This window comes from Phoenix dactylifera, chromosome 15 (genome assembly GCF_051530095.1).
Source record: "Phoenix dactylifera cultivar Ajwa chromosome 15, Ajwa_hap1_PhDact_Kaust_v1.1, whole genome shotgun sequence".
In the NCBI taxonomy this organism is placed as follows: Eukaryota; Viridiplantae; Streptophyta; class Magnoliopsida; order Arecales; family Arecaceae; genus Phoenix; species Phoenix dactylifera.
Window position 1 is genome coordinate 3,907,381 of NC_143204.1, and position 26,784 is coordinate 3,934,164.

Below are 26,784 nucleotides of genomic sequence, written 5' to 3' on the forward strand. Positions count from 1 at the left end.
ATTTACTTAGATGCCCTCCTAAATTAATTGACTCGTTTCTGTGTTTCTTCTTCGGTCCACATAAGCCTGTGAACCACTTTTTCTGCTGAAACATTCTCCCGTGAACCACGTTTTTTCCCTTCTTCCGAACACATAAATTGACCGCTTGATCTTCCTCATCCTGCAACCATTTGAAGATCCGAAGAGACGTGTCTCTTCGGTTTTCAAATCTCTTTAATATAGTGCTGATTTAAATGAAATCAAACGGTTCAAAAAATTCAATAAAATCATGAAACGTTTGGCGTTCACTCTTCCCTTTTGGCGTTTTCTCTTCCCTGGTTCAGCCTTGTCTTTGCCTATAAATAGGCTAGCTTTCTCTTCATTCATAGCTAGAAATTTTATTTGGGGAGAGGGGAGATTCATGATTTTTTGAGTAGCCTGTAAAAGAGAGAAAAAGGAAACGGGAAGAAAGAAAAAAAAAAAAAAGAAGGGAAGAAAGAATTTTTGAAATTCTTTTCTTCCAGAGGTTTATTTGCAAAAGGGTTTTTGCACTATACAGACATCATCCTACCTTCCTGCATTTCTTGGCGTGCGTGTGAAGTAGAGCGTCCGTACATCCGGGCCTCGCATAGCACCAGATCCACCAGTACCAGATCCGGCACCAGATCCAGTTCTAGATCCAGTTCCCGATCCAGTACCAGATCTAGCATCCGATCCAGTATCTGATCCAGCACTTGGCCCTGTACCAGATTCTGTTCCAGAGTACCTCGACCATCTTCCACTGCGGGATCGAGGTATGGTAAATATAATATAGTTATGTTATTTATTTATACCTGTTATAAATAAATAGATAAAATTTTAAAACTGATTTTCTGACCTGGCATCCATTTTTATCGGATTTTGCGGGATATTTTTCCTTCAAAACCCACCTCCCGATAGCTGTCTAGCATTTATATTATCAGTATGGTGTCTTATTCTGCATATGCATGTGATAGAGGGGAGTTATTGCTGGTTCACCTGGGGCGTAAAACCCACCTTCCGATAGCTGTCTAGCATTTATATTATCGGTATGGTGTCTTATCCTGCATATGCATGTGATAGTAGGGAGTTGTTGCTGGTTCGCCTGGGGCGTAAAATCCACCTCCCGACAGCTGTCTAGCATTTACATTATCGATATGGTGTCTTATCCTGCATATGCATATGACAGTAGGAAGTTGGTGCTGGTTCGCCTGGGGCGTAAAACCCACCTCCCGATAGCTGTCTTGTTGATGATTCAGCCTATTGACACCTGATTTATATGATTCAGTACTATGACCTGTTGAGCATATTCATGTTATCATACATACTTATTTGATTATTTTATATATGCTCCAGATGAGTTGATTGGGATTGTGATGATTTACTCCTTATTTCTTATGTTGAGTTATGTGTATCCTGTTCTTGACGACTGCTCATATGCTCTTGAGATTTTACCTCGAGCCATGATTATATCTTGTCTCATGTGCATAGTACTCTCTACTCCACTCACTGAGTATTCATATACTCACTCTCCAGTTTGGTGTTTTTGATTGCAGGGCAGGTATTGTATAGAGAGGAGCAGGGTTAGAGATTGCCTGCTAGCTGTGCCGCTCCATAGTATAGTATAATGTAGATAGAGGTTTATACCCTTTTGGTGTATTATAAACCTTCTATTGTATATAGTGTATAGTTACAGTCATAGATCCTGTTGTGGATATGGGTTTGACCATGGATGGAATGGAAACCAGATTTTTATACAGACGAGTTATATGCCTGTGATGATGTATTGATATATATTGTCCAGGTTCATTATGTGACAGATTATGTGATTGCTGCTCTGATAGGGAGTGTTGTTGTATGTATTGAGATAATCCTGACAGGTCACCATAGAAAAGGTGATCATTTTGTGCATGCATCATGCCAAAATTTTTCAGAATTTATTGATGATTGATAGGTAGTAGGGTTCTACGTGGTGGCTAGTGGCCTTATGCCTACCCGCACCCTAGGACCGTCGCGGCGGCCCGCCGGAAGCGGGGCGGGGGTCGTGACATCCTAATCCAATTAGGACTCTAGGAATCCTTCTTCAAGTAGGATTCGTATTTTAAGTCCAACTAATCAATCCCCAGTGTTCCTTCTTCAACTGATTATCAATCGAATTGATTACTCGTGATTCATAATCACATTTCAACCATCGGATCGGTCAATACTTCTAGTGTGTGTGACCCCATAGGTTCTATTCTGACTGGTAGTGAGATATATTGCGATCTCTGTCACAATATCATTGAAAACTCCTTTCAATGGGTTGGAACGATTCCAACTCAACTCATTAGGATTTATCGATCATCGAGATATTCCTTGTGAGTCTCACCATCCACCAGTGACACCTAGCAGCATGTAGTGGCTACCCAGCAGAATAGATTGATGAACCTCTAGGTGCAGTTATTATGTGATACAGTCCTTCTATCGTGGATCCCTACAGGACGGAGGTCATGGATAACTCGTCAAACCCCTTCGTCTGTTATATGTCAAGATATATTCGACTTAAGTTCGAGAGCGGAGAACTCTTTCTCCACTGTGCAATCTGCTCCGGCCGAGGTCTTACGAACTCAGTCTTATAAATCACATAGGATCTCTCCTTATCTATCAAAGTCGATAGATTCCTTATAGGTGCATACCCTACTCCTACAGTGAACCTACTGCAGCCAATCTACACTGCATGGACCCATATGGCTAGAGACCATGTATATGTGCAGTCAAACTACAATAACCTCACTGTGAGTAGCCGAAGCATCGCAGGTCAAAGGACCAGTCACACTACTGCAACATCAAGCAAGTCACTGACGAGTGGATAGACATCCAAGTGACTTCTTGTCTTGGTCACGCTCAGTACCCTTATTCTCTTACAAGCACCTGTACTATTACTTCAGTGTCTCCACACCGTGGACTCGAGTCTCGTCCATCCATAGGGAAAGTAATGTGTGTACTGATCTCATCGGATCGATCACCGTCCTCGTGATGATCCATCGATCAGGAGCGTTTAGAAATTAATCACTAATGATACATGGCTCAAATTCTCAACTCTTGAGAATATGCATCATCATCTTATTAATTCCTTGGACGATTCATAGACACAATAACAATATGAATGAAAAAGATGCCTTTCATTTATTCAATAATAAATAGTCAAGTACAAAATTATGTCCCTAGAATTAACAATGTGTCAGCCAGATTGGCTTCTAGGGCATACATCTAACAATACAACGAATTTATACCTTATTTTCTTCTTCTACAAAACGATGGAAAATTTTACAAGATAATGTATCTACATTAACTCTTAAACCTTTGTCACAAACACGTTGGGAAAGTCGTATTGAAAGTGTCAAAACAATTAAACATCAAGCTCCTAAAATAAGAGATGCCTTAGTTCAATTAGCGGAAACTAGTGAAGATCCTAAAATAAAGAGTGAAGCCATATGCTTAGCTACATATGAGATTGAAAATTTTGAATTCTTATTAGGCATAAATATTTGGTACGATATATTGTTTGCTGTTAACTCAGTTAGTAAGAACTTATAATCTGAAGACATGCATATTGATGTTGCTATAGATCAATTAAAAGGACTTCTTTTTTATTTGAAAAGTTATAGGAAAAATGGATTTATGAATGCTTTGATTTCATCTAAAGAAATTGCAAATGAAATGGAAATAGAACCTACATTTCGTGAAAAACGTGTGACCCGTAGAAAAAAACAATTTGATGAAAATACTGATGATGAGACAACAAGATTAGCTGAAGAATCTTTTAGAATTGATTACTTTTTATATATAGTAGATCAAGCTATTTCTTCAATTCAAAATAGGTTTGAACAATTCACCATATATGAAGATGTTTTTGGTTTTTTGTTTAATTTTAGAAAGTTAAAATCTTTGAATGAAGAGAATTTAAAAGTGTTGCCTTAATCTTGAAAACTTTTTAAAGCACGCTGAATATTCTGATATTGATGGTCTTGATCTGTTTTCGGAGTTAAACGTTTTAAAAGAAGTTTTACAAATAGAAACTAGTACCCCTATTGATACTTTAAGTTTTATTAAAAAAACAGATTCTTTTCCAAATGCATGCATTACTTACAGGATATTGTTAACAATACCTGTAACAGTTGCTTCTGTTGAAAGAAGTTTTTCAAAATTAAAGTTGATAAAATCTTATTTGCGGTCAACTATGTCCCAAGAAAGATTAAATGGATTAGTTATATTATCGATTGAAAATAGTATTTTAATGAATCTTGAGTACAAAAATTTGATTAGTAATTTTGCATCTCAAAAAGCTAGACGGATTATTTTTAAATAAATTTTTAAAGTATTTTACACTTATTAAAAATTTATTATTATTATTATTATTTTTAAAAAGGCCTCTCTTAGTAAGTTCGCCTTAAGCCCCCAAATACATTGGGCCGCCCCTGAGTCACATTCACAAGATTCCTCAAGACCAGGTGGAAATATACCATGATTGTCCTTCTAAGTGTACATAACCGAATTTTTTTGATCATTTGTTGATGATTACCCATTGTAAAAATCTATAAATATATCCTAATATTTCTCAGATTTCTTGTGGTAAAACACAACCATTGAATTAACTTTATAAATTACAAATACAGATAACAAGTGACCTTACACCTAAAGGGGAAGAAAATGGGGCCGATGTTCCTCCAAATGATCTTACAAGGATCCTGCATAAGGGCACATGCATCTATTTCTCAACATAAAAATCTTTGAAACACTGTTAATAATCTCTACTATGTGCACCAAGTTTTAGCCATTTGCAACAGCTTGATTACATGAATATTATGGCATCAGAGTGTCTAGAGGGTTGTTTTTTATAGCCTGTATGAAGGATTATTACCATCGCAGAAACTGCTGGTGCCTCTGACCGAAAGTCGTAATGCTCTCGTTTTGTGCTCAGGCTAGCTTTCAGACAAGAACCCGTTAAAGGAAACATTAGTCTCTGACAGCATTAATTTTTTTTAAAATCCTTTTATGTGTTAAGTATTTGACCAACTGGTATCGATTTATGACAGATCATATTAGTAAAAGATATGACTTGAAGAGTATATTAGTAAAAGATATAGTGTGCATTTATACAGATCATGGAAGCAAAAATGATCCAAAAAAGTTAAAGCAGCTATAGCAATACAAGTGTGCACACCTTTAAGACTTTGAGTTTGCAAGACAAAAGGGAATCCCAAATGTAAAGATTAAACACTCTGGAGAAATGTCCATGGCCCTCTTGCTGTCCCTATCCTGCACATGTTGAACATTTAATAAGGAAGCAGAGAAAATACTCAAGGTGCAGCACAGTAATTAAAAAAATGTCAAAAACCCAAAGTTTGTACACTCATCTTCTGGACTTCTGATGTGATTTCTGTTTGATATCCTATTCTATGGTTCTTGCACCAACGATGATATGGTTAATATTCTGTCCATTTTTAGATTATACGCCATATTGATATAATAATGCATTATATTATGACAGGATACCACTTCAATGGTCCCATAGAGAAGTGCTGTCGGCTCTGAGTAATGTAAATGGGATGGTCCCATACCTAGTGGAGGGTGCCATTATGGACCTATGAACAGAATTTTAATTCAAGGTTTACTATAACAGCTGTTATAACAATTGCAGAGCCTTATGTTATACATGTATGTAATGGGTGATGGCTCTAGTACTATGAAATAACAACCATCACTTGACCTTGTACAGTTCATCTAATCAATACATTATTTCTTTTAAAAAAATAAAACTTCCATATCAACTGAAAATATTATCTTATGTCAAGACTTGCATGATCAAGTAACATTTCATTATTAATTTCCATAACACTACTGGTTAGTAATGGTTGTTAAAAGAGCAATTATGTTATTCCAGAGAACTCAATCAGGGACTGGACTAGGCAATAAACGACCATTTTTTCCATTCAAATAGTAAATAGCAGATTCAAAAGTGAACAGTTATGATAAGATAATGACATTGCCAAAACCTTGTTTTCAATGGAATGGAGATTAACAACATATTTTTTTCATATTCCATGTTGTCAAAGCATCATTCTGTTACAACAAATCTATTTTGAACTCTGAACACTATGATGAATTATGGATTTTTCCAGGATTGACACTACTGTCATGCATATTAAGACTGACGAAGAATTGTTCTTCCTTTTTAACCAACAAGAGGATGGCTAGCTGGTAGAAAAATAGATTTCTTACTGCATTAAAAATATAATACCAGACATATTCAAAAATACCAACCATTTCCTTCCAAACCCTATCACTGAGTTTTGGCTATAACATTTTGAAAGATCAGCCAGATCACTTGTCGATTTTAAAGTTGCTAACCATTTCACTATTTCAAAATTGAATATAAGATATTTATATATTCATGATTTTATTTAAAAAATGTAAAGAGTACTTGTTCTACGATTACACTTCTAAGACGGAAAAGGCATTTGTTGCCGCTCAGCATCAAGGGACTTTAGTGATTTGATATGGCAACTAATGTGGTGATGATTAAAAACTATTAGAAGATAATATTATTAGCAATAGAATCTCAAAAGTTAAGTGGACTGAGGTGGTAGAATTTACCGATGGAAAAATTATTTTGACACCCCCTCAACTTAGAGCTAGTTTCATACCGAGTTTAAAAGGTTTCAAAGTAGTCCCTGAAGTTAGCTAAGTAGTTTAATATGATCCTGCCATCCATCTTCGTTTACCCGAGCTCAAGGGATTCCATCATGTGATGGTCATATGAGACTTTTAGGATTGAGATACCCTTATGAGGAGTGATTTAGATGGATAGAAGAGATGAAGAAGGATGGAGAGAAGGGACAAGAATAGCGGCAGGATTTAGAGAGGAGGAAATGTTGGAAGAGGAGGTGGTGGGATTGGGTGGGACTCAGGACCGGGTTAGATGGAGAGAAGGGATGAGGTTTAAAAAGGAGGAAGAGGGGTTGGAAGAGGCGGAGGTGGTGCGAGTGGGTGTGGCTTGAGACCAGGTTAAATAGAGAAGAGATGATGGCAATAGGGTTTAAAGAGGAGAAGATGGTGGGAGTGGGTGACGCTCGATACTAGGTTAGATGGAGAGGGATGAAGATGATGGCAGAATTTGAGAGGAGGATATGTTGGAAGAGGAGGTAGTGGGACTGGGTAAGACTTGGTGGAGCACAAGATCAGGTTAGATGGAGAGGAAATACCAGATTTAGAGAAGAGGACGTGTTGGAAGAAGAGGAGGTGGTGGGAGTGGATGGAGCTCAACTAGAACCAGGTTAAATATAGAGGAGGGATAGAAAGGAGAGATGAAGATGGTGGTGGGGTTTAAAGAGGAGGAGGATATGTTAGAAAAGGAGTTGGCGGAAGTGAGGAGGGATGATAAGAGGACACAAGAGGGCATTTTTTTGATAAATAATCCATTCCAGTAAGGAAAAAATTATCCTTTATGATAGTACTCTGATGGTGTTGGATTCCAAATAGGGTTTAGGACCACTAACTTCAAGGACCACTTTGAAACGTTTTAAACTAGAGAGGTACTAAGTAAAATTGATCCTAAGTTGAAGGTGTCTAGCTAATTTTTCCTTGATCAAATTTACTCATGTAAGAAACTATGAAATGGACCGAAATGAAATACATAATGGACTAGGTCCATGGCCCAGCCCACCACATGAGCCGCTACAATTTGAGGCAATGCCTTCTTTAATCAAAACCAGGGCCATGCCCTTTTTTTCTTTACACCACCATATCCACCGCCTCTCTCCTTCTCTCACAATATCTTTTCCACACACACTCTCTCTCTCTCATCCCCATCTGCATACTCTCTAAGTTTTGGATTGTGGTTCCACACCTCTTCTCAAATCATAGCTTTGCTATCGATAATATGTGGAGCTAGGGAGCATGTCTTCTTTAGAGAAAGTAATTTCCACCTAGGATTTTCTTTAACATTGAGGGCTTTGGATCTGATCCCACCATGCCACGTATAGAATAGGATTGGGACGACAAGGCTCCTCTGGTCCAGGTTGCCAAGCTCCAAAATATAGAATAGGATTGGAATGGCAAGGCTCCTCTGGTCCAGGCTACCAAGCTCCGAAAAGGCTGAGACAAAAGTGGAGTTTGCGAGCAAGAGCAATGGCAGCACTAAGCTCAAGAGCCTCCATTACAAGGTGATAGAGAGTTATGCCTACAGGGAGCGCAGCAAGAGTAGAGAGGAAAGTTGTGGATTTGGTGCTATATATGCATTAAATGGTTGTTTGCTATACTTTTTTGCATTGGTAAGAGGCATCAATCCTTCTTATAGAGATCGGATAATGCATAACTTGTCATGGTTGCCATTCAAATTTGAGTGCTTGGTAGCAGTATTTATGTGATTATTGATTTCATAGTAATTTGGATTGGATTCTTTTAATTCATTCTTTATGCTAATTGCAATGCATGATGCAAAAGCCAAAAGATAAATGCACAAACTAGAGCATACCCACTAAAAGAGACACTTGAAATATATATGTCTACAAGTTGAAGGAGATCAGCAAGCCATTCGATTATGGGAAATTGCCTAGAAGATTGAGTGGACCACTTGACTCCTCATGGGTCAGTGAAGCGATTGACCAAGGTTAGGTCGTGCATAGAGCTACATTTATGATAGACTAGGCTTGGCTAGATTAGAGCTTTGGTACAAATAAATCATGACAGTATTCAGAGCTTGCCAACAAATTTTTATTGATGTTTTACAATTTTGCTAAAAGACACAAAATAGGAGCCTTAACTTAGGGTTTGATTACTTTCCAACTAGGATGGTTTTCTTACGGATGGGTCACTCAGCCAATATATTCTTTTAGAAACCCTGTCCAGCTGCAGTTCCCCAACTGCCTAAACACTTCATGACTATGCTTTGTACAATAAGCTTGATTGTCTTTCTCAATAATAAACATATGCAAAGGCCAAGTCACATTATAAGCTACAATGAGCCAACTGCCACTACATATATGTTCTATTCTTGAACTCAATTTGTGCTTTTCTTCTCATTTTATCACTATAGAGTTTTATTCTAGAACCATTATTAACCAGGTAAGGGCTTTAGTGGCTATGTTTTGAAATTATCTATACTTTCTATGTATTAGAGAAGATTGTGCTTGAGAAGGGCTTTCTTGTTTGAACTTAGCATTCGGTAAGTAATCATAACCTAGCTAGAATATTTGCATTATATATCTGTAAAATGCAAGGTCCATCGAACCAGTACCAGAACTATTGACCCTAAAAGATGAATTTTGATGATCACAAAAATAATTGAGTTAAATATGTACTCTAATGATGTTGGTTTAAATGTGAAGGGTTAAATCTCTAGACGAAAATTGCACCTACAAACTCCAAAGAATCAAGAAAAACAAAATCAAGAAATCTGAAAATTTTGTCTGTAAACTGCGTGAGCCGACCCTTATGTTTAAGGAGTTGACCCTCGTGTAGTTCAAAAGAAACAGAGAAGAATCACCGCCTGAGACTAACTAGATGAGCCGACCCTTGTGCTTTAGGAGTCGACCCAATATCTACATGAGTCAACCCCCGACATGGAAGAGTCGACTCTCGAAGCCAGCGCAAGAACTTTATATGAACTGAAGAAATGAGCCGACCTTTGTGGTTAAAGAGCCGACTCGTTATCTACATAAGTCAACCCCCGACATTGAAGAGTCGACCATTTGAGGCTAGAGTAGGAATTTAATATGGATTGAAGGAAAGAGCCGACTCCTATGCTTAGTAAGCCATCTTCCTCAATACATGGGACGACCCCTGAACTTGGAGAGCAGACCCCTGTTATCCTGACAGCTCCAACGGCTACTTTCAACAGTACTTTTGCTGGGTGCCAATGGATAATTTCTTGGTGTGACAGCTATTTGGTACTTTCTGGTCAGTATGTAGCCTATAAATTCAAAAGAACGACAAGGGAAAAGAAAAGAGAAAATCTAGACTCAAAAATCTAAGCTTCCAAAGATCAAATCCTCACAAGAGAGAACTCAAAGAGAAAAACCATTGTGTAAGGAAATAGTTGGGATATTCAACATAGAGTTGTTGGTGTGCTATCAAGACTTTTAGCTGCAGCCAACGACCATCTTCAAAACTTTATATTTACATTTATTATTTTATCTATTTTGAAGCTTAATTTACATTGTTACATCATTTATTACTTAGCTTTAATTCTATTGTAACAGTTTCAATTGTTCTGAAACTGGTAAAGGTTCTTCCAAATCTGAATTGGAAGTTGTTGAATCAGAAGATTCAACAAAGGAAAAGGTTTTGGTTGGTGAACCTGTGAAAACCGACTGGGTTGTTTGTAAGCCCGAAAAACAAACGTGTAAAGGTTTTGGTTGGTGAACTTGTGAAAACCGACCGGGTTGTTTGTAATCCCAGAAAATAAACGGGTTAAGATTTTGGTTGGTGATCCTGTGAAAACCGACTGGGTTCGTTGTGATCTCGAAAAACGAGTTGGATTGTGAGCTCGAAAAACGACCGTGCTGTAATCAGGAAGATTATAGTAAAATTTTCAAGAGTCTTGGAGAGTAGATGTAGGTGTGGGTTACACCGAACTACTATAAATTTTCTGTGTTTGTGTGTGCTTGTCTCTTTACACTTCTGTTCTTTAATTCCTGCCATTATTCATTCACTGCTTTAGCATTAATATCTTTCAAACTGAAATCTCTATTAATCCACTGCATTCTAGCTAAAAAGTTTTTAAAACCCAATTCACCCCCCCTCTTGGGCTGCATATCTGGGTAACAAGTGGTATCAGAGCCCGGAACTCAACCCTCTTTGATCTAACCATCAAGAGTTAAAGATCAAAGAGGCAATCTACAAATAGGCCACCACTTTTAATGGCACCAACTATTAGAAGTAGGCTTTTTAGCTCGTCTTTTTTCTCTTTTCAAAGCCTGAGGTTTAGAAAGTGATGAGTTGTGATTGGGATGTGACCATAGAGCGAGATCTTGAATTTTGTTGGACATGACCTTGTGGTCTTGAAAAATTTCTTTAAAGTTAAACAATTTAAATTATTCTGCAGGTATATTGTAAATTGCTTAAGGTATAGTTATGGCATTGTTTGTAGTAGTTTCGGGATTGGCATTGCATCTAATTGAAGTTTGAAAATTTTAGTTAGTTTTGGAAATTATTACATGTTATTGGCTATTCTTAATTTGTTTTGTTTGGCTGGTTATCACCTCGCATGCTTATGGGACCCAGTCTATTGCATGTGCGGCAGATTGCCACATCCCTCAGAGCATGCCATTGGATCATAGGCATGACAATGCATGAATGTTAAGGCATCCCCTATTTTTATATTAAGAAATGAGAATATATGCAACCTGTACGAGTTGCACAAATTGAGGACAACACAATGGAAAATCAATTGAGATAGTACATGCATATACAGCAAAAATATGAGGGGCCTTAGTAAGGATTGGAGAGAATGCAGGAAAAGAAGAAAAAGACATCAAGTAATATGAATGGTAGCTGTGAGAACAGAAACAGAAAGGTTGAAATAATACCAAAGATGGTCCTAAATAGGAATGCTTGGCAAATAAAGATCCTTAAAGCCATTCCCTAACAGTCAAGATAAGACCGGATGCAAGGTTCGCGGTACCGATCGTACCGACGTACCGGTCGGCTCCGGTAACGGTACGGTACCGGTGCCGAACCGAGCCGAACTGATATTGTACCGATAGGGCACATTCGGCCTGGTTTCGACCTCATTGTCGTTTTTTTTTTTTGGAGTTCTTTCACTTTTGGATATTTTTTTGATGTTTTTATGTTTAGGTTTGAGCACTCTCGGATATCTAAAATCGGGTCGAGTGGCGATGCTTCTCGTTAAGATCGGATCATCAGCATAATAGGAGGCAGATCAACCCATCCCTCTAACCAAGCGGCATTGTAGTCTTGTATGCTCAATCCTCGAGGAATGTGCGTCGGGTCATAAGAATTCTCGGATCTCTCGCTGAAGCTCTGGTTCTGAGAGGTGTTTTGATAAGGGGCCCATCCGAATATGCCGGCACCAAAATCCGACCCGTAAGACCCTCCGGGCTGCGCAGGATAGTAGCCACCGAAAGATGACTACGATGCACCATATCCATAGATTGGCTGAGGCCGCGGATAATAGGAAGACTCGGAACTTGATACATCAATGGATCCGACTCCACATGGAAGATCATCTGCAGCTGCATCCTGGCCTCTTGAACGACCTTGAGGAGCTCTTCTTCGATATGAAATGGTATCCGACCAGCCTATATCAGACGACCCACCGTGGTCCGTATCTTGTGTAGCATGCGTAAACTGAGACTCACCGGTGTATCGAAAATCTCCCTCTGGCTGTGTCTCATAAGTAGTACCATACTGTCCTCCACTTCCTCCATGGCTAGTAGATCCATCACCACCAAAACCTTCATCGCTGCTGGTCCAAGTCTCCTCTTCGACACTCCATTGGGGCCATTTCCTTTCCTTTTCTTCTTTGCTGGGATTGATGCCCTCCTGATCGAGTCGACTGGGTACTAGAGCGTCCTCGTCCTCGCATGAGAGGATCATCTCTCTGAACGGAAGCGTCGTACCAGTCATACGATGACTGGCTCCCCTCTAGCCACGTCATATCAGCTATAGGAGTGCGTGGAATGTTGCGCTTAGCCTATTGCTGTGGATCGACCATGGCCTCGGTGGCTATGATGCTGGCTGGTCGTCGAGGCGATCCTGGCTCATCAAGCTCGGGCTCCTGCTGCTGGGCCGCAAGCCAGTCGAGCATAGGATTATCATCATCATCTATAAAAGTTCTATAGATGGGATCTGCATACTTAAGCTCTACTTCCTCCTGAATGCATTTTAGCCTCAACCGCAGATTGTAGTGCACATAAATTAGGTCGTTGAGGCGCTTTTGTGTCAAACGGATCCTCTGTTTGCTGTGGATGAGGCCGAAGGTGGACCAGTTGCGCTCACAGCCACTCAAGGAGACTGTTTGGGAGAGGATCCGAATAGCTATTCGCTTAAGATTTTTTGCGGATGCGCCAAAATGAATCCACCATTCAGCTGCAAAAATATTGAAGATAATTATATTTTACATATATGATGGCCTCATAGTTGAAGATAATTCAGATGCAGAGGTGTCTTGCAGATTTGTATTGTCCCTAGATTCATAGTTGTCTTGCTCATGACAGCTGGTCGCTGTCCAAAGCTGTGGCTGCCCTCTCTAAATAATTTGGTCTGTGGAAAGAAGCTTGTTGTAGTATGTCAATAATATAAGATCCGATATATTTACATATGTTACTAAATCATAGTTACCTCTTCTATACATGACGCGGCGACTTCTGGATCAGGCTCCATCTTTATAAATAACATTATGCAGAGCATGAAGAAGTTCATCATCCATACCAATTCCACTCTCGTACTGAAACCGAGGATTCAGATAGTATGCTGCACATACATGACACCATCTTAGTATAATTATACAAATATATCAATCAGTATAATTATCAATATTATCGCTTACCTGCTAGATGCAATTTCCTACCCATTTGGGCTCCCCACCGCCGCTCAATGATGTCGATGTACTCTTGGGCATGGGCTACATCTGCCTCCATGATCTGAGCCTTTGCCTTCTCCATCATGTGATACAAAAAGCCCATCTGGGGGTACCTCTCGCTATCCACGGCCCGCAGCACTTCATATAATGGTTTGATAGCCTTGACTATCGCATTGGCCCGCTACCAGAATGACTGCCTGCTTACCAAGTCTTCCATCCTGCTTCCTTCAGTGCCGGCCTGGGCATATCTACTTTTCTGCCACTCGGGACTAACAAACATCTGACGTAGGGCTCCTTTCTTCTCGATAAGGCTATCAAGTGCAATGTAATTCGTAGCAAACCGTGTGACTCCTGGTCTAAGAATTTCTCCCCCTGCATACTTTCTCATTAATGAAAAAACCCAAGTATGGCTATAAATATACCTCGTGATGCGTTGGGCTATCTCCATCGTATGTTGCACCCTACGGATCTTTCCAATATCCATCAGGATGAGGTCGATGCAATGTGCAAGCACATGGGATCCAGAAAATTTGTAGTCGCCGCTCCATCAAGACCTGCTCGGCCAACTTATATTGCGGCCCGTTATCAGTGACGACCTGCACGATATTCTCCTCTCCAATCTGATCAATCACCTCCTCCATAAGTCTGAGGATGTATGAGGCGTTGTGCACCTTATCCGAAGCATCAACTGACTTGTGGAAGAAGGTCTTCGTATCACAGTATGTCAGAAAGTTGATGATTGCCCGCTTTGTCGGACCGGTCCAACCATCATACATCAGAGTGAGCCCATATATGGGCCACTTGCTCTTATATGAGCCAATGCAATTCTCTAGCTCCTCCTTATTATTGTCAAGAAGCTCACCGTAGATGTCCCTCGGGCCTGGAGGATCGACACCGGGACCGGCAGATTGTATGGCAGAAATGGCAGACTTGTAGTATGTATTGTCTGCAGCATTCGCTGGAATGTGGTTGAAGTGGAACCAGGATCCAATAGCTCGCCACATATTCTTCTTCTCCTTCCACATTGTGTCTACCCTTTGCTGCTTCGAATCTCTCCTGGAGAAGGCATGCGGATCTACATCATGGATTGACGCACCTGGTGGATCCCTCTGGAAGACTTCTTTCGGCCACCAAAACCACCCAGGATATATGCAATCCGACTACGTCTTCTGCCCTCGCCCTCCCTGACTAAGGTTGTCCTTTGAAACTCTGGATCTTATTTGCTTCCACCAGAACCGGCGCCCGACTCGAAAAACGAGGGCCCAAATCGAGCCCGATGCCTCGCCACCTCCTGCTGCCACCGATCATCCAGACTCGCCCGCATGGCAGCCTGGATCTGTGCCTCCTCCTCATCTGGACCCTCGACCTCCTGTGACTCCATCAAGTGATAGGAAGGTGCTTCTGCAGCTTGGCGTTCCACCTCCATTTTCTGCTTGGCAGCCCTCTCCTTGGCTGCTTTGATCTCAGCGAGGTTTTTCCTCATCAGCTGACGGGTGCTCGGTGGGTACTCCGAGCATGCAGATATCTCACGAGAATTACCGGCTAAGTGCTGCTTTAATCTGGTTACTCCTCCTTCTTTGAAGCACTTGTGGCAATAATTGCACTGAAACTGATGCCGTTCACCGAGCATCTTCCCATGCTCCCAACCAATATTATGCTCTTGGGGTTGCCCTCTCCTTGATGGCTCCATTCCTACGACCACACTAATTTTTTTCAATTTCTATTTTTTTGTAATTAAAAATTAATTTTTAAATTTTTAATTAAATTATAAATTATATAAATTCTGTAAAAACAAAAGTTAATGTCACCATTAACATCGTCCATATATCGACAACATATAAAAAATTCAAGACGAAATGGAATCATTGAATCATTTCCTATTTTTTGGTAATTTTTGACGTAATTTTTTTAAGCAATTTAAATGAAATATTAAAAAAACAATGTAGGGGAAAGAAATTTTACCTTATTTAGTTTTTGCTGGATTTTTCTTCAAGAAAAACGACGTTCTCCGACCCTTCTGATTTTTTTTCACACCTTTCTCTTCTTTTCCTCCTCCTTTCTCTTCTTTTCCTCCTCTTTTCTCTCTGCCTTTTCTTCATCTAAGCTGACGGATTTGGCTTTAGCATTCGGTCGACTTTTATAACCAACCGTTGAGGCACTGTAGCATTTTGAAAAGTGCCACATTTTGCCACAGCGCGGCATTTTCGAAGTGCCGCACTTTCGAAGTGCCGCACCGGCACTTTCGAAGTGCCGCACCGGCACTTTCGAAGTGCCGCACAAAGTGGCACTTTGAAAGTGCCCCAGTGTGGCACTTTTTCTGAAAGTGCCCCAGTGTGGCCAGCCAGAGGCACTTTGAAAGTGCCACAGCGCTGGCACTAAATTTCAGCAGCGAACCGGTACGAACCGAGCCGGTTCGCACCGGTACGAAGCTCAAACCGAACAGATATGGGTCGGAACCGTTTTATATCCCTATACCGGACCGGTGCCAGTCGGTACCGGTCTGGTACGAGCTGAACCGACCTGTACCTGGTACGAGCTGAACCGACCGGTACAGGTCGGTTCAGCAGACCCTGACCGGATGGCTATGGTTATGGTTACACACAGTTTTAGAAGGTGGTTGCAGTATGCTAGTGATCAAGAGACTGCATAGTACATATTTGTTATGTAGGCTGCAAATGCAGTTACTATTTTTTTTAACTATTTAAAAATAAATAAAACCAGCAATCATGTAAAACATATTCACAAATGATATTTGGAAATTTACCTCCAAAAACCAGCAAACGTTCGTAGACTCATGTAGATCGCTAGAGCTACCCAGATTCCAACAAAACCATGACTAGAAGAGAGGACAATCAAGCATAAGATGCTGACAATGGCCACCAGGACCTGAATATAAAGAAGCATCATAAGTAAAAGAAGTAGAGAAAATTTATCTCCATCACAAAACAAAACCAGTTCTCTTAACTTGCCATAGAATATGCAGAATATGCAAAATCTGATGCTCCAAAATTGATGCCATCGAAAACAAAAGCCAAAGCATTAATTGGTTGAGTAAGCGCCACAAACTGAATGAAAGTAGCAAATATTTAGTCAATATTAGAGACTGGATGATATAGAATTTTCTCAGAAACCTATCATCAGCAATATATTCAAGGAGGACATATTGGTGCATGGATTCTGAAGACATTCAAATTTGGTTTTATTGCACCAACAGATTCCTGGATTAAAATGCAAATGTAACAGACTCCATCCAAAGGTATTTCTCCAAACTGAAGGTGCTAAGATACCGGTATTCCTATATGCATGAGTCGCAGAACATTGGCATCCTTGGTAAATAATCTTGATGCAAACTGCAAGCCAATTCCAAGTATGGCACACAGGACCAGACCTAGAATCAAACTCCACTGGAAAACATAGTATAGCAAAGTCATTATTGGTTGAGACTTGAGAGTAAATGAAATCTGTAAAATATGTGCACTATGGAAAAGTGAATGACTATTGGTTAGAAAATATTTACCTGCAAAACACGGGATGCAGCAGCTCTTGCTTTGGAGTGATCCCTTTGAGCAAACGCACTCGCAAGAATTGCCTGTGAAGATTCGGATTTAACTGAGTTTGTTTACAATAAAAGTTAGGACCAGTGATGCCCCACATTATACCATAAATCTGACCAGCTGAATGAACCTTTTAATGAATTGCTTGCGGGAGGCAGTCTTAAATGTCTAATCAACAGGAACTCTGCCTAAAGGTTTCAGAACATCCAGTGAATTTTTTGGGAATCAGGCCCAGAGTGCGTGGTGTATGTCTCAGTTTTAGGTGCCCATGATTCTCCAAGCATGAGCATTTAACCAGAAAACCAATATAAAATTTTCCTCTTTGGGTGTTGGATTTTGTCGGCAACTTGGCATGCAGATTTTGTACACTGTACTAACAAGCCCTGGAAAAACATTGCGCATATAGTTTGTGTGTGTAAAAAGACCATGTCTGCAGCAAAATTTCTCTAGCATTAAGATTCCATACAAGAATGAGCTTGGAGGTTAACATGCTATGCTCATATAGTATAATATGGTCACCCTTGAGTTACCAAAAGTGGGTTTGGATGAAGGAGTGGACTTCGGTGAGGGTCTAGGAAGCAGGTCTCTTAAAAAATATCCAATAAGGGAGCAACCAGGAAGTGGATGCTAGGATGAGTTTCTAAGGAGATTTTGAAGTGAGTGGACCACCCTAAGCAGAAGATTCCTGTTACTTGGGTTCATCCAAACGCCTCTTAGATTTTCCTATATTTGCAATAATAGAGGTGAAAAATCTTATTCCCAAGCAAGGTTCGCCATCTCAGTACCGAACCCCGTACTAGTACCACACTAACACTGTATCAGTATGGTATGATATAGGGTCTTTTCTACGTACCGAGTGTCGATACGCCTTCTGTACCATGCACAGGTACCAAACTGGTACGGTACCGTATGCTCCGTTCTGCCCGGTATGGCGAACTATGTTCCCATGGGTAATTATTATCATAAGAATGATTAATATGCCCTGGTAGGATGATGTTGGATTAGCAGGAAGTGTAATTACTATTGTAAATGGCTATTCTTCACCTTTTGAATCCATTAGTTATCTAGTCATCTGAGTAACCAATGATCTAAATAAGTATCCTTGATAACATTATGAAACTACGCATAAGTGCTTTTGACAAAGAATAATAACAAAGAACTCGGCATATAGGTTCTCTTTGTATTTATATTCAAGTATATATTTATCAAGCAACGAACAAATATAAGAAACAGTGGATTCTCAACCTGTCCAGCAACAGCCAATCCATCGGCAAGAAGAGATGTCGCCAACCAAATCTGCAGGCAGATCTGGAATGCAGCCATGGGAATTGAGCCCTGTCTTGCAGCCATTGATGCTGCCAGTGTCACACAGAATGTGACAGCAATTACCCTCGCAAGTAATAGAAAACCTGAGACAAAGCATAGTGACACAACTAAATGAAAATAAAGTTTCCAGAAAGCACTAAATTCTGGCAGTTTCAAGACATTAGAGCAAGTTAAACTGCATGACATAATATAACTGAGGAGAAGGAAAGATCACAAAGTAATAAGAGATGTGATTGTTCAATAATCATGTGCAGGAAGGACATCAAATAAAGGGAGTTTATTCATTAGAATATTAGATGACGAGAGATTTGTAGTATCATAGCTTTCTATGAGCTGAAGACAGAATTAAATTATATGATAAATATCCAAGTCTTTTAGTAAAGCGCCAAGTCCTATAATAGTTATCATTAGTGCAGGATGGGTGAACAAATTCTATAACATTCAAAGAAATCAGTGATGAGCGTACCGTCGATTCTAGTTAAAAAGGAAAACTTCTTACCATTTTTCAGAAAGCGGTTAAACTGCAGATCTTTGATACTAGGAGGTAACACATCAACTTTTCTCAATAATCTCCACAAAAGTATTAATGCAGTCAAGTATCTACAACATAGAAAACATGGAAAATAAGCAATGTATCATCAATAAACAAGAAAAAAAGGTATTTGATCGATTTGCATAAGGCAAAAAGATAAAATATATCGTTTGGTAAAGTTCATGCGAAAATAGTGAGTTAATGCTTACTGAGAAATAACATGAGCAATAGCTGCGCCACTGACACCTAACTGGAAAGTAAACATAAATATGGGATCCAAGATTATATTGGTCGCATCTCCAGCCACTGAATTATCAGAGAAAATTAATTTGAGTTAGACAGAAATATATATAGAATCCACAAATAAATTTTCAATACACATGGGGCCATTGAATACTACTAGTGTAGAATTCAGAACTAATAAAGAAAACATAAAGGGAAACAATTCGCCAATTATCTGCAAAGATAAAAATGTATCAGCTGAAAATTAAAAAGCAATAGTGTCAAAATGTACCAATAAATTTAATACATGAAGATCTCCTCAATGAAAGTAATGCACTTTCCACTTCTGTTAATCATCCTCAATTAGATATGTAATGTCTGCTGTAAGTTATAAGAAAACTGCCAATGATAACAAAGAAAGTAGTAGAATGGTATTACAATTTCCATACCTTTGAATTGAATGTGCATTTGTTGATCACCTGATCCATACATATTGATTAAAATAGTAATACTATGAATAAAGAGAAGAAATTTTTGAATGTCACCCATTATAAAGGACAATGTAGCGGCAAGAAAAGAAACACGGATACAAAACCATAGGAAAGGGATGGTAACATTGGTACCGTACCATTCCAACACGAACCCGGCAACAATATGGGTCCCGGGACACCAAAACCTCTGTCCGTACCAGCCGGTACCAACATCTTTCAATTTTTCATGTTTTCAATTTTGGTACAGACCATCAATTCTGGTGCTGTACCATACCATTCTGATGGGAAAATGGGATGAGGTTCAGTACCAGTATCTAAGAAACCTTGAAAGAAGCCATAATTAGTAAGCTTTGTCCTTATCAAAGAAACATTGTCATCATTACATGTATTATGTATACTTTTAACAGATTATGCATAAGAATGTAGCCATTTTTGATAATACAAAATTGGCATTTCCCCTAACAAAATAGATTATTGCAGCAATTTGGAACCATTGGACCTTGCTCCAGCAGTTTCATATTATCAGAGCTTGATTCCATGCTCCTAAAGCTTCTTATAAATTCGAAGATTACTATGCACGACTGAATTATCAATATCTATTGATAGGATGGCACTGCAGAGTTTCCTACCAAAGAACATCAGTTGATCATTAAGAAATCTAACCGTTCTTGCCATATGCCCATTTCAGGCATCCTCAAACCAAGCAGATTTGATGCAAATCAACCAGCAGAAGTCATCCACAAATCTGGATCACGTTGAATCAATGGAGCTATAAGCTTATTGGAACATCTACATTGCAGGCAATGTTTCACCTTTTTTCTTTTTCTCTGGTGTTACCGATGATTCTTTGGGAAGGTGCCGGACACACCTCTTCCACTCCATATCTGACCACATAGGGCTCAAACTCATGACCTGAGTATTGTTTCATAAGTTGTTTTACTGCTAAACACTTTTGTGCCAAGCAAAGCTCTCTAGTTTTATTTATATTTCCTGATGTTCCATGTGAAACTTTATATCCTACAGCTTTCCACTTTGACTGCATTCCTTTGAAATTTTGTGTTTTCATTGAGGCATCCTAGGTTTTCTTCTTCCCTCTCTTTTTCCTTTTCTGGTTAGGTTTAGTTCAAATCACAGCATGGTCATGGTCACTTATACCCATGGACTGTCGTACCGGCCGGTACGGGCCGGTACATACTAGTCCGGCCCTAGACCGGTACCGGATCCGCATGGAATCCGGTACCGGATTGTCTTTTTAGCAGAACCGACTAGTACGTGCTCCGTACCGGTCGGTACCGGCCGGTACCACTTGGTACCAACCTCGTACCGGTCCGCCGGTTCGCACCGGTACGCTTTTTTTTTTAAGAACCACAGCGCCTTGCGCTATGGTTTTTGAAGCCACTGCGCGGCGCGCCGCTCGTGGTTTCACAAAGAAGTGGCCCAACTGGCCACTTCTTTAAAAAAAAAAAAGCCTTTTTTGATGGTCTCGGCCACTTCTTTCTTTTCAGGAAACAAAGAAGTGGCCTTCTCTCGGCCACTTCTTTCTTGTCAAAATAAGAAAAGAGGTGGCCTCTCGGCCACTTTCTTTTTTTTTGTTTTTTTCTAAAAAAAAAGAAGTGGATGAGAGGCCACTTCTTTCTTTTCAAAAGCAGCAGAAGTGGCCGAGTTTTCAAAATGGATCTTGATGGCCGAGAGAGATTATGGTTCTGCGCCTCGGCCTCACTCGTTCCGTTATAAAAACCGAACGAGAGCATTCAATTCAAACTTCAGAGTAACTCAAATTCAGTGAGCCTCTGAGGAGTAATCAGAGAAGAGAAGATTTGAGAGATAGCCCACAAATTCAGGAGGAAGTCCTACCCAAAAAATCCAGCAGAGACTATTTAAGGTGCGGCTTTTTTGTCCTATGTTATTTCATTAATTTTGTTAATAAGTAACTTAAAAAAAAATAGTTTAGAAATTACTTAAAAAATAAGATCATGCAAAAATTTACTTCATTAACTTAATTTTTTGATATGTTGTACATTTATGGTAGAAATGAAGCCATCAAGAAAAACGAACCCTACAAAGCATGATATTGGCTGGTCTTATGGGTGAAGACTTAGAAGAGAGGGACAACGACACCAGTTTCAATGCAACTTTTGCGACAAGATTTTCAAGGAAGGAGGGATAACCAGGTTGAAGCAACACTTAGCCGAAAATTCCGGTAAGGTTGCTACGTGCCCGAATTGTCCCGGCGAGATTCGTGTGCTGATGAGGCAGAATCTCGCTGAGGTCAAAGAAGCGAAGGAGAGGGCTTCCAAGAAGAGGACGGAGGTTGATCACCGAGCGGCAGAGCCACCTTCCTATCACTCTAGGAAGCTAGAGAAGGTTGAGGATCTAGATGAGGAGGAGGCAGATATTTAGGTGGCCGTGCAGGCAAGCCTGGATGATTAGTGGCAGCAGGAGGAGGTGGCCAGGCATAAGGCTTGATTTGGGCCCTCTGCATACGAGTCGGGCGGCGGTTATGGAAGCACTAGACAAGATCCAGAGTTCTTGAGGACAACTTCAGTCAGGGAGGGCATCGGTAAAGAACGTGGCCAGATTGCATCTATGCTGGGTAGTTTTCGTAACCGACAGAAGTTATCTAGAGGAATTCCAGAAGGAACGATAATTCATGATGTAAATCCGCATGCTCTCCTCAGCAGAGATTCAAGGCAGAAGAGGGTAGACACAATGTGGATGAAGGATAAGAAGAAAACTATGTGGCGAGCTATTGGATCCTGGTTTCACTTCAGCCACATCCCAGCGAATGTGGGAGACAATACATACTACAGGTCTGTTATTGCCGCCATACAAGCTGCCGATCCCGGTATAGTTCCTCCAGGCCCGAAGGACATATACGGTGAGCTTCTTGACAACAATAACGGGGAGTTGGAGAATTGGATTGACTTCTACAAGAGCAAGTAGCCTATATATGGACTAACCATCATGTGTGATGGTTGGACCGGTCCGACCAGACGGAGCATCAACTTCCTGATATAATGTGATGCGAAGACCTTCCACAAGTCGGTTGATGCTTCGACTTATGTGAATAACACCGGGTACATGCTGAAACTTATGGAGGATGTGATTGATCTGGTAGGAGAGGAGAATGTCGTGCAGGTCGTCACGCATAATGGGCTGCAATATAAGGATGCCGGGCAGGTTTTGATGGAGTGGCGACCCCATATTTTCTAGACCCCATGTGCTGCACATTGTATTGATCTCATGCTGAAGGACATTAAAAAGATCCGTAGGGTGCAACAAACGGTGGAGACAGCCCAACGCATTACCAGGTATATTTATAACTATAACTGGGTCCTTTCACTGATGAAAAAGTATGCAGGGGGAGAGATTCTTAGACCAGGAGTCACACAGTTTGCTACCAACTTCATCGCACTTGATAGCATACTCGAGAAGAGAGGAGCCCTACGTCAGATGTTTGCCAGTCCCGAGTGGTATGATAGTAGATATTCTTATGCCGGCACTGAAGGAAGCAAGATAGAAGACTTGGTGACGAGACAGTCATTTTGGCAGCGGGCTACTACAATAGTCAAGGCTACCAAACCATTATATGAAGTGCTGCGAGCGGTAGATAGCGAGATATACCCCCAGATGGGATTTTTGTATCACATGATGGTCAAGGCAAAGGATCAGATTATGGAGGCAGATCCAGCATATGGCCGGTCGTACATCAACATCATTAAGCGACGGTGGAAAGCGCAAATGGGTAAGGAATTGCATCTAGCAGGTAAGCTAAGATATAATTATATTTCCACAATTATAGTGATGAATGTACTTATATAATTATGCTAAGATGGTCTCGTATATGTGCAGCATACTACCTAAACCCCCGATTTCAGTACAGCATAGATGGAATTGGCATGGATGAAATACTTCTGGATGCTTTGCGTAATGTGATTTACAAGATGGAGCATGATCCAGAAAAAGCGGCCCTATGTCTTGAAGAGGTAATTATGATTTAGTAATTACCAGCATGTGTAAGTATACCGGCATCTTCAATTATTAACATGGTAGAACATGCTTATTTTTCACAGAGCAAATTATTTAGAGAGGGCAGCTACAGTTTTGGCCAACGAGCGGCTGTCGTCAGCAAACACAATATGAATCCAGGTACATGACACATCAGAAAAACATTCACCTGGTGTTACTTAGTTACTAATATGGAACTATCATATATGTAATTTTCATAAATATTTTTGCGGCTGAATTGTGGGTGCATTTTGGCGGGTCCGCGAAAAATCTAAAGCGGATAGCTATCCGGATCCTCTCTCAAACAGTCTCCTCTAGTGGCTGTGAGCGCAATTGGTCCACCTTCGCCCTTATCCACAACAAACAAAGAAACCGTTTGACGCAAAAGCGCCTTAACGACCTTGTTTATGTGCCTACAATTTGTGGTTGAGGCTAAAGTGCATTCAGGAGGAAGCGGAGCTCAAGTATATAGATCCGATTTACGGGACCTTCATCGATGATGACAATCTGCTCGGGATAGCAGACAAAAAGAAAAGAAAACAAGAAATAGAGGGGAAGAAGAAGAAACGGAGAGAGAGAAAGAGAGAGGCATACTTGTGATCGTCGCCGTTGCCAGCCCTTGGCCACAAGCATCGCCAAGCTTCAGCCGCAGGTGTTCCCGACCCTCGGGCGCAACTGTCGTAGGGCCAAAGGCCAACAATTTCTCTTTTCCTCTTCTCTGTTCCTGAGATGAAACAGAGGAAGGACTCCACGGCTCTTGGTCGCAGCCGCCGCTGGCCCCCAGTTGGGGCTGCAATTGGGCCGGAGTCTCGTCCCCTTTTCTCTCTTCGGTGGCACAGAGGGAGATAGATGAAGAAGAAGAGGAAAAAAGGGCTTACCGGGATCCTCAACCGTGAGTGCTCGACGGGCGCTGCAGGCCGACCATGGGCGCCGCCGGCCTCGGCCAGCTTCTTCCATGCACTCCAACCGAGGAGAGCATCGTTCCTTCCCTGCAGCCGAGGAAATAGGAAAGCCAGGCCGCGGCCGCCGTGGGGTGCCGCTGGCCGGTCGCAGGCTCCACCGGCCTCCCTCCCGCGTGATTCTGACAGGGGGATCTTCCCCCTTCCTTGGGTTAGCGGGAGGAGAAGAAAAGAGGAAATGAGAAGAACAAAAAGAGAAAAAAGAAAGAAGAAGAAGCTTCGGGAAGAAGAGAAGAAGAAAAAGGAAAAGAAGAAGAAGAAAAGAAGAAGGCAAAAAGAAGAAAAGAGAATGGAGAAGAAGAAGAGAGGAGCAAATAGGGGGGATCAGGAATGGAGGAGAAGAAAAAAGAAGAGGAAAAAAAAAGAGATTCGGGAAGAAGAGAAGGAAGGAGAGAAGAAAAGAAAAAGAAGAAAAGAAAAGAAAAAGAAGAAAAAGAAGAAAACAAAAGAAAAAAAGAAGAAAAGAAAAAGAAAAGAAAAGAAAAGAAAATAAATAAATAAATACATAAATAAATATATATATGAATGAATGAATAATAAATAAATAAATAAATATAATAATAAATAAATATAATAAAAATGAAATAAAATAATGATAACATAAAAAAGAGAGTTGCAAATAATCTATTTTCTATGATATTGATAGGTACAGTGGATTTATCATTCGAGCCTAGAGATTTGTGAACGAATCGAGGTAAGTAACCAGGGCACAAATCTTATTGATTTCAATCATTATTTAATTGTAAGTATGAAATAAAAAAATATATATTGGTTATGATGTATTTTCTCAAAAGTAGGATCAAGCATATGATTGCATGTGATTTATGAATTTGATTAAATTGCATCCTTCATGAATTGAGTATGAATTATGGTTATGATAAATTGTATGGAAATGATATTTGTGGTATGCTTATGCATTTTAAAACTTTAAGATGCCATTTGTCATTTTCCAACCTATTTATGAAGGTATGATTTATAAAAAAGAATAATGATTTATGAACTCAGATAATTATAACTGGCTCTAGAAATAGAGGCCAGTTGACACCCTAGAGATAGCATCCAACGAATACGGCCCTCTACCAATAGGTTAAAGTTGATAATGAATATGAATTATGAAAACTCGTCGTCTACGAATACAACCCTGTCATGGGATTATAGTGACCATAGCAGCACATCCGTCTAAGAGCATAATTTATAAAGCATGGATAGATGGCAGCATTTTATATGAATTGCATTATCATTTTTATGAAGTTGCATGGCTAGAGCATGCATTGTTTTATGACTTGTTTTGAGTATATTGTCTATGAAATGTTTTACTTTGCTATAACTGTTGTCTTCTTTAAATGATACATTGGCATGAGAAATATTATGCTTAATCAAATAAGATAGTACATAATTACTTAATGAGTCATAAAACTCATTCACTCCATACGGTTTCTTTTTCAGATCAGTAAGATGCTAGGAGCAGAGAGCCCGAAGTCTAGGGTTTGGGGTGATGTACTTTGGATATTCCGGATGATTTTAGAAGCTCTGTGCCGATGTCTTTGGAAAACATTTTATAAATAAATACTATCTTTGTCATGACTTGATTTTGTGGTTTCGTGTTACTGTGGGCAATAGCCTGTAGTAGCACGGTCGTGCCACAGGCCGAATCTGGAGCGTGGCAAATCGGGTCCGGATCTGGGTTGTGACATTTAATGGTATCAGAGCTTAGGTTTAAGATCATTGGGGATTGTAACAAAATTGGAGTCAGAGCACAGGTTTAAAACCAATAGAACTGTAAGAGATTATGAAAAATAGAGGTATTAGGTCTTAAGCTATAGGATCGTTAAGATTCGTCGAAAAGTTGGAGAAATGGATAGAAATTAGGAAAGAAGACAAATGTCTTTATTTACTTATGTTATGAATAAATTGGTGTTATTTTATTTGAATTTTGAAATGCAGAATCAGAATGCTAGCAAACTGTGCCAAAATGTGAATAAATTATTTTTTTGGAGATTTCTCGATGAAGTAATTTGTATTTTAGATTATGATTAAATTAGATTTTGACTAATATTAAGTGGAGTACTAGCCATTGAATATTAAAGTACATTGTAATTATTTGTTTATT

At 40.0% G+C, this 26,784-nt stretch overlaps 3 protein-coding genes across 12 annotated transcripts in view; 1 reads left to right on the plus strand and 2 right to left on the minus strand.

The window, feature by feature from the left end:
- LOC103697189 (putative glucan 1,3-alpha-glucosidase) overlaps nucleotides 1–26,784 on the minus strand; it is a 100,241-nt gene that overhangs the window by 55,090 nt on the left and 18,367 nt on the right. For 3 of the 10 annotated variants that reach the window (XM_088711866.2, XM_088711874.2, XM_088711870.2), the window contains exons 5-12: nucleotides 19,204–19,300; nucleotides 18,962–19,062; nucleotides 18,382–18,545; nucleotides 17,100–17,171; nucleotides 16,870–16,986; nucleotides 16,552–16,647; nucleotides 16,347–16,468; nucleotides 5,079–5,295 (exon numbers count right to left, since the gene is read on the minus strand). The gene's annotated coding sequence lies outside the window, so the exon portion shown is untranslated. Of the gene's footprint in view, nucleotides 1–5,078; nucleotides 5,296–16,346; nucleotides 16,469–16,547; nucleotides 16,648–16,869; nucleotides 16,987–17,099; nucleotides 17,172–18,381; nucleotides 18,546–18,961; nucleotides 19,063–19,203; nucleotides 19,301–19,508; nucleotides 19,616–19,665; nucleotides 19,696–19,847; nucleotides 19,986–26,784 lie in introns of those variants that run through there. The other 7 variants (XM_089927639.1, XM_088711871.2, XM_088711872.2 and 4 more) reach the window with 7 other exon arrangements.
- Nucleotides 16,343–20,589, minus strand: LOC148699833 (protein DETOXIFICATION 42-like). The gene is made up of 9 exons (XM_088711933.1): nucleotides 20,520–20,589; nucleotides 19,395–19,451; nucleotides 19,204–19,300; nucleotides 18,962–19,062; nucleotides 18,382–18,545; nucleotides 17,100–17,171; nucleotides 16,870–16,986; nucleotides 16,552–16,647; nucleotides 16,343–16,468 (listed from the first exon to the last, which is right to left on the minus strand). Exons 1-9 carry the CDS (start codon nucleotides 20,587–20,589, stop codon nucleotides 16,343–16,345), a joined length of 900 nt encoding a protein of 299 aa, XP_088568059.1.
- LOC149751195 (uncharacterized) lies at nucleotides 22,799–24,283 on the plus strand. The gene is made up of 2 exons (XM_089927608.1): nucleotides 22,799–23,517; nucleotides 23,942–24,283. Exons 1-2 carry the CDS (start codon nucleotides 22,951–22,953, stop codon nucleotides 24,143–24,145), a joined length of 771 nt encoding a protein of 256 aa, XP_089783734.1. The 5' UTR covers nucleotides 22,799–22,950; the 3' UTR covers nucleotides 24,146–24,283.

What these genes read in the sequence shown, in the direction of transcription:
- LOC149751195 (XM_089927608.1), top strand. Translation starts at nt 22,951, where the DNA reads ATGCTGAAGGACATTAAAAAGATCCGTAGGGTGCAACAAACGGTGGAG. An exon ending in CCACAATTATAGTGATGAAT is followed by an intron (nt 23,518 to 23,941) that starts GTACTTATATAA and finishes TTCATAAATATT; the next exon opens with TTTGCGGCTGAATTGTGGGT.
- LOC148699833 (XM_088711933.1), bottom strand. Translation starts at nt 20,589, where the DNA reads ATGGAGTGGAAGAGGTGTGTCCGGCACCTTCCCAAAGAATCATCGGTA. An exon ending in ACCAGAGAAAAAGAAAAAAG is followed by an intron (nt 19,452 to 20,519) that starts GTGAAACATTGC and finishes TTATCTTTGCAG; the next exon opens with ATAATTGGCGAATTGTTTCC. An exon ending in TAACCGCTTTCTGAAAAATG is followed by an intron (nt 18,546 to 18,961) that starts GTAAGAAGTTTT and finishes GCTTTGTCTCAG; the next exon opens with GTTTTCTATTACTTGCGAGG.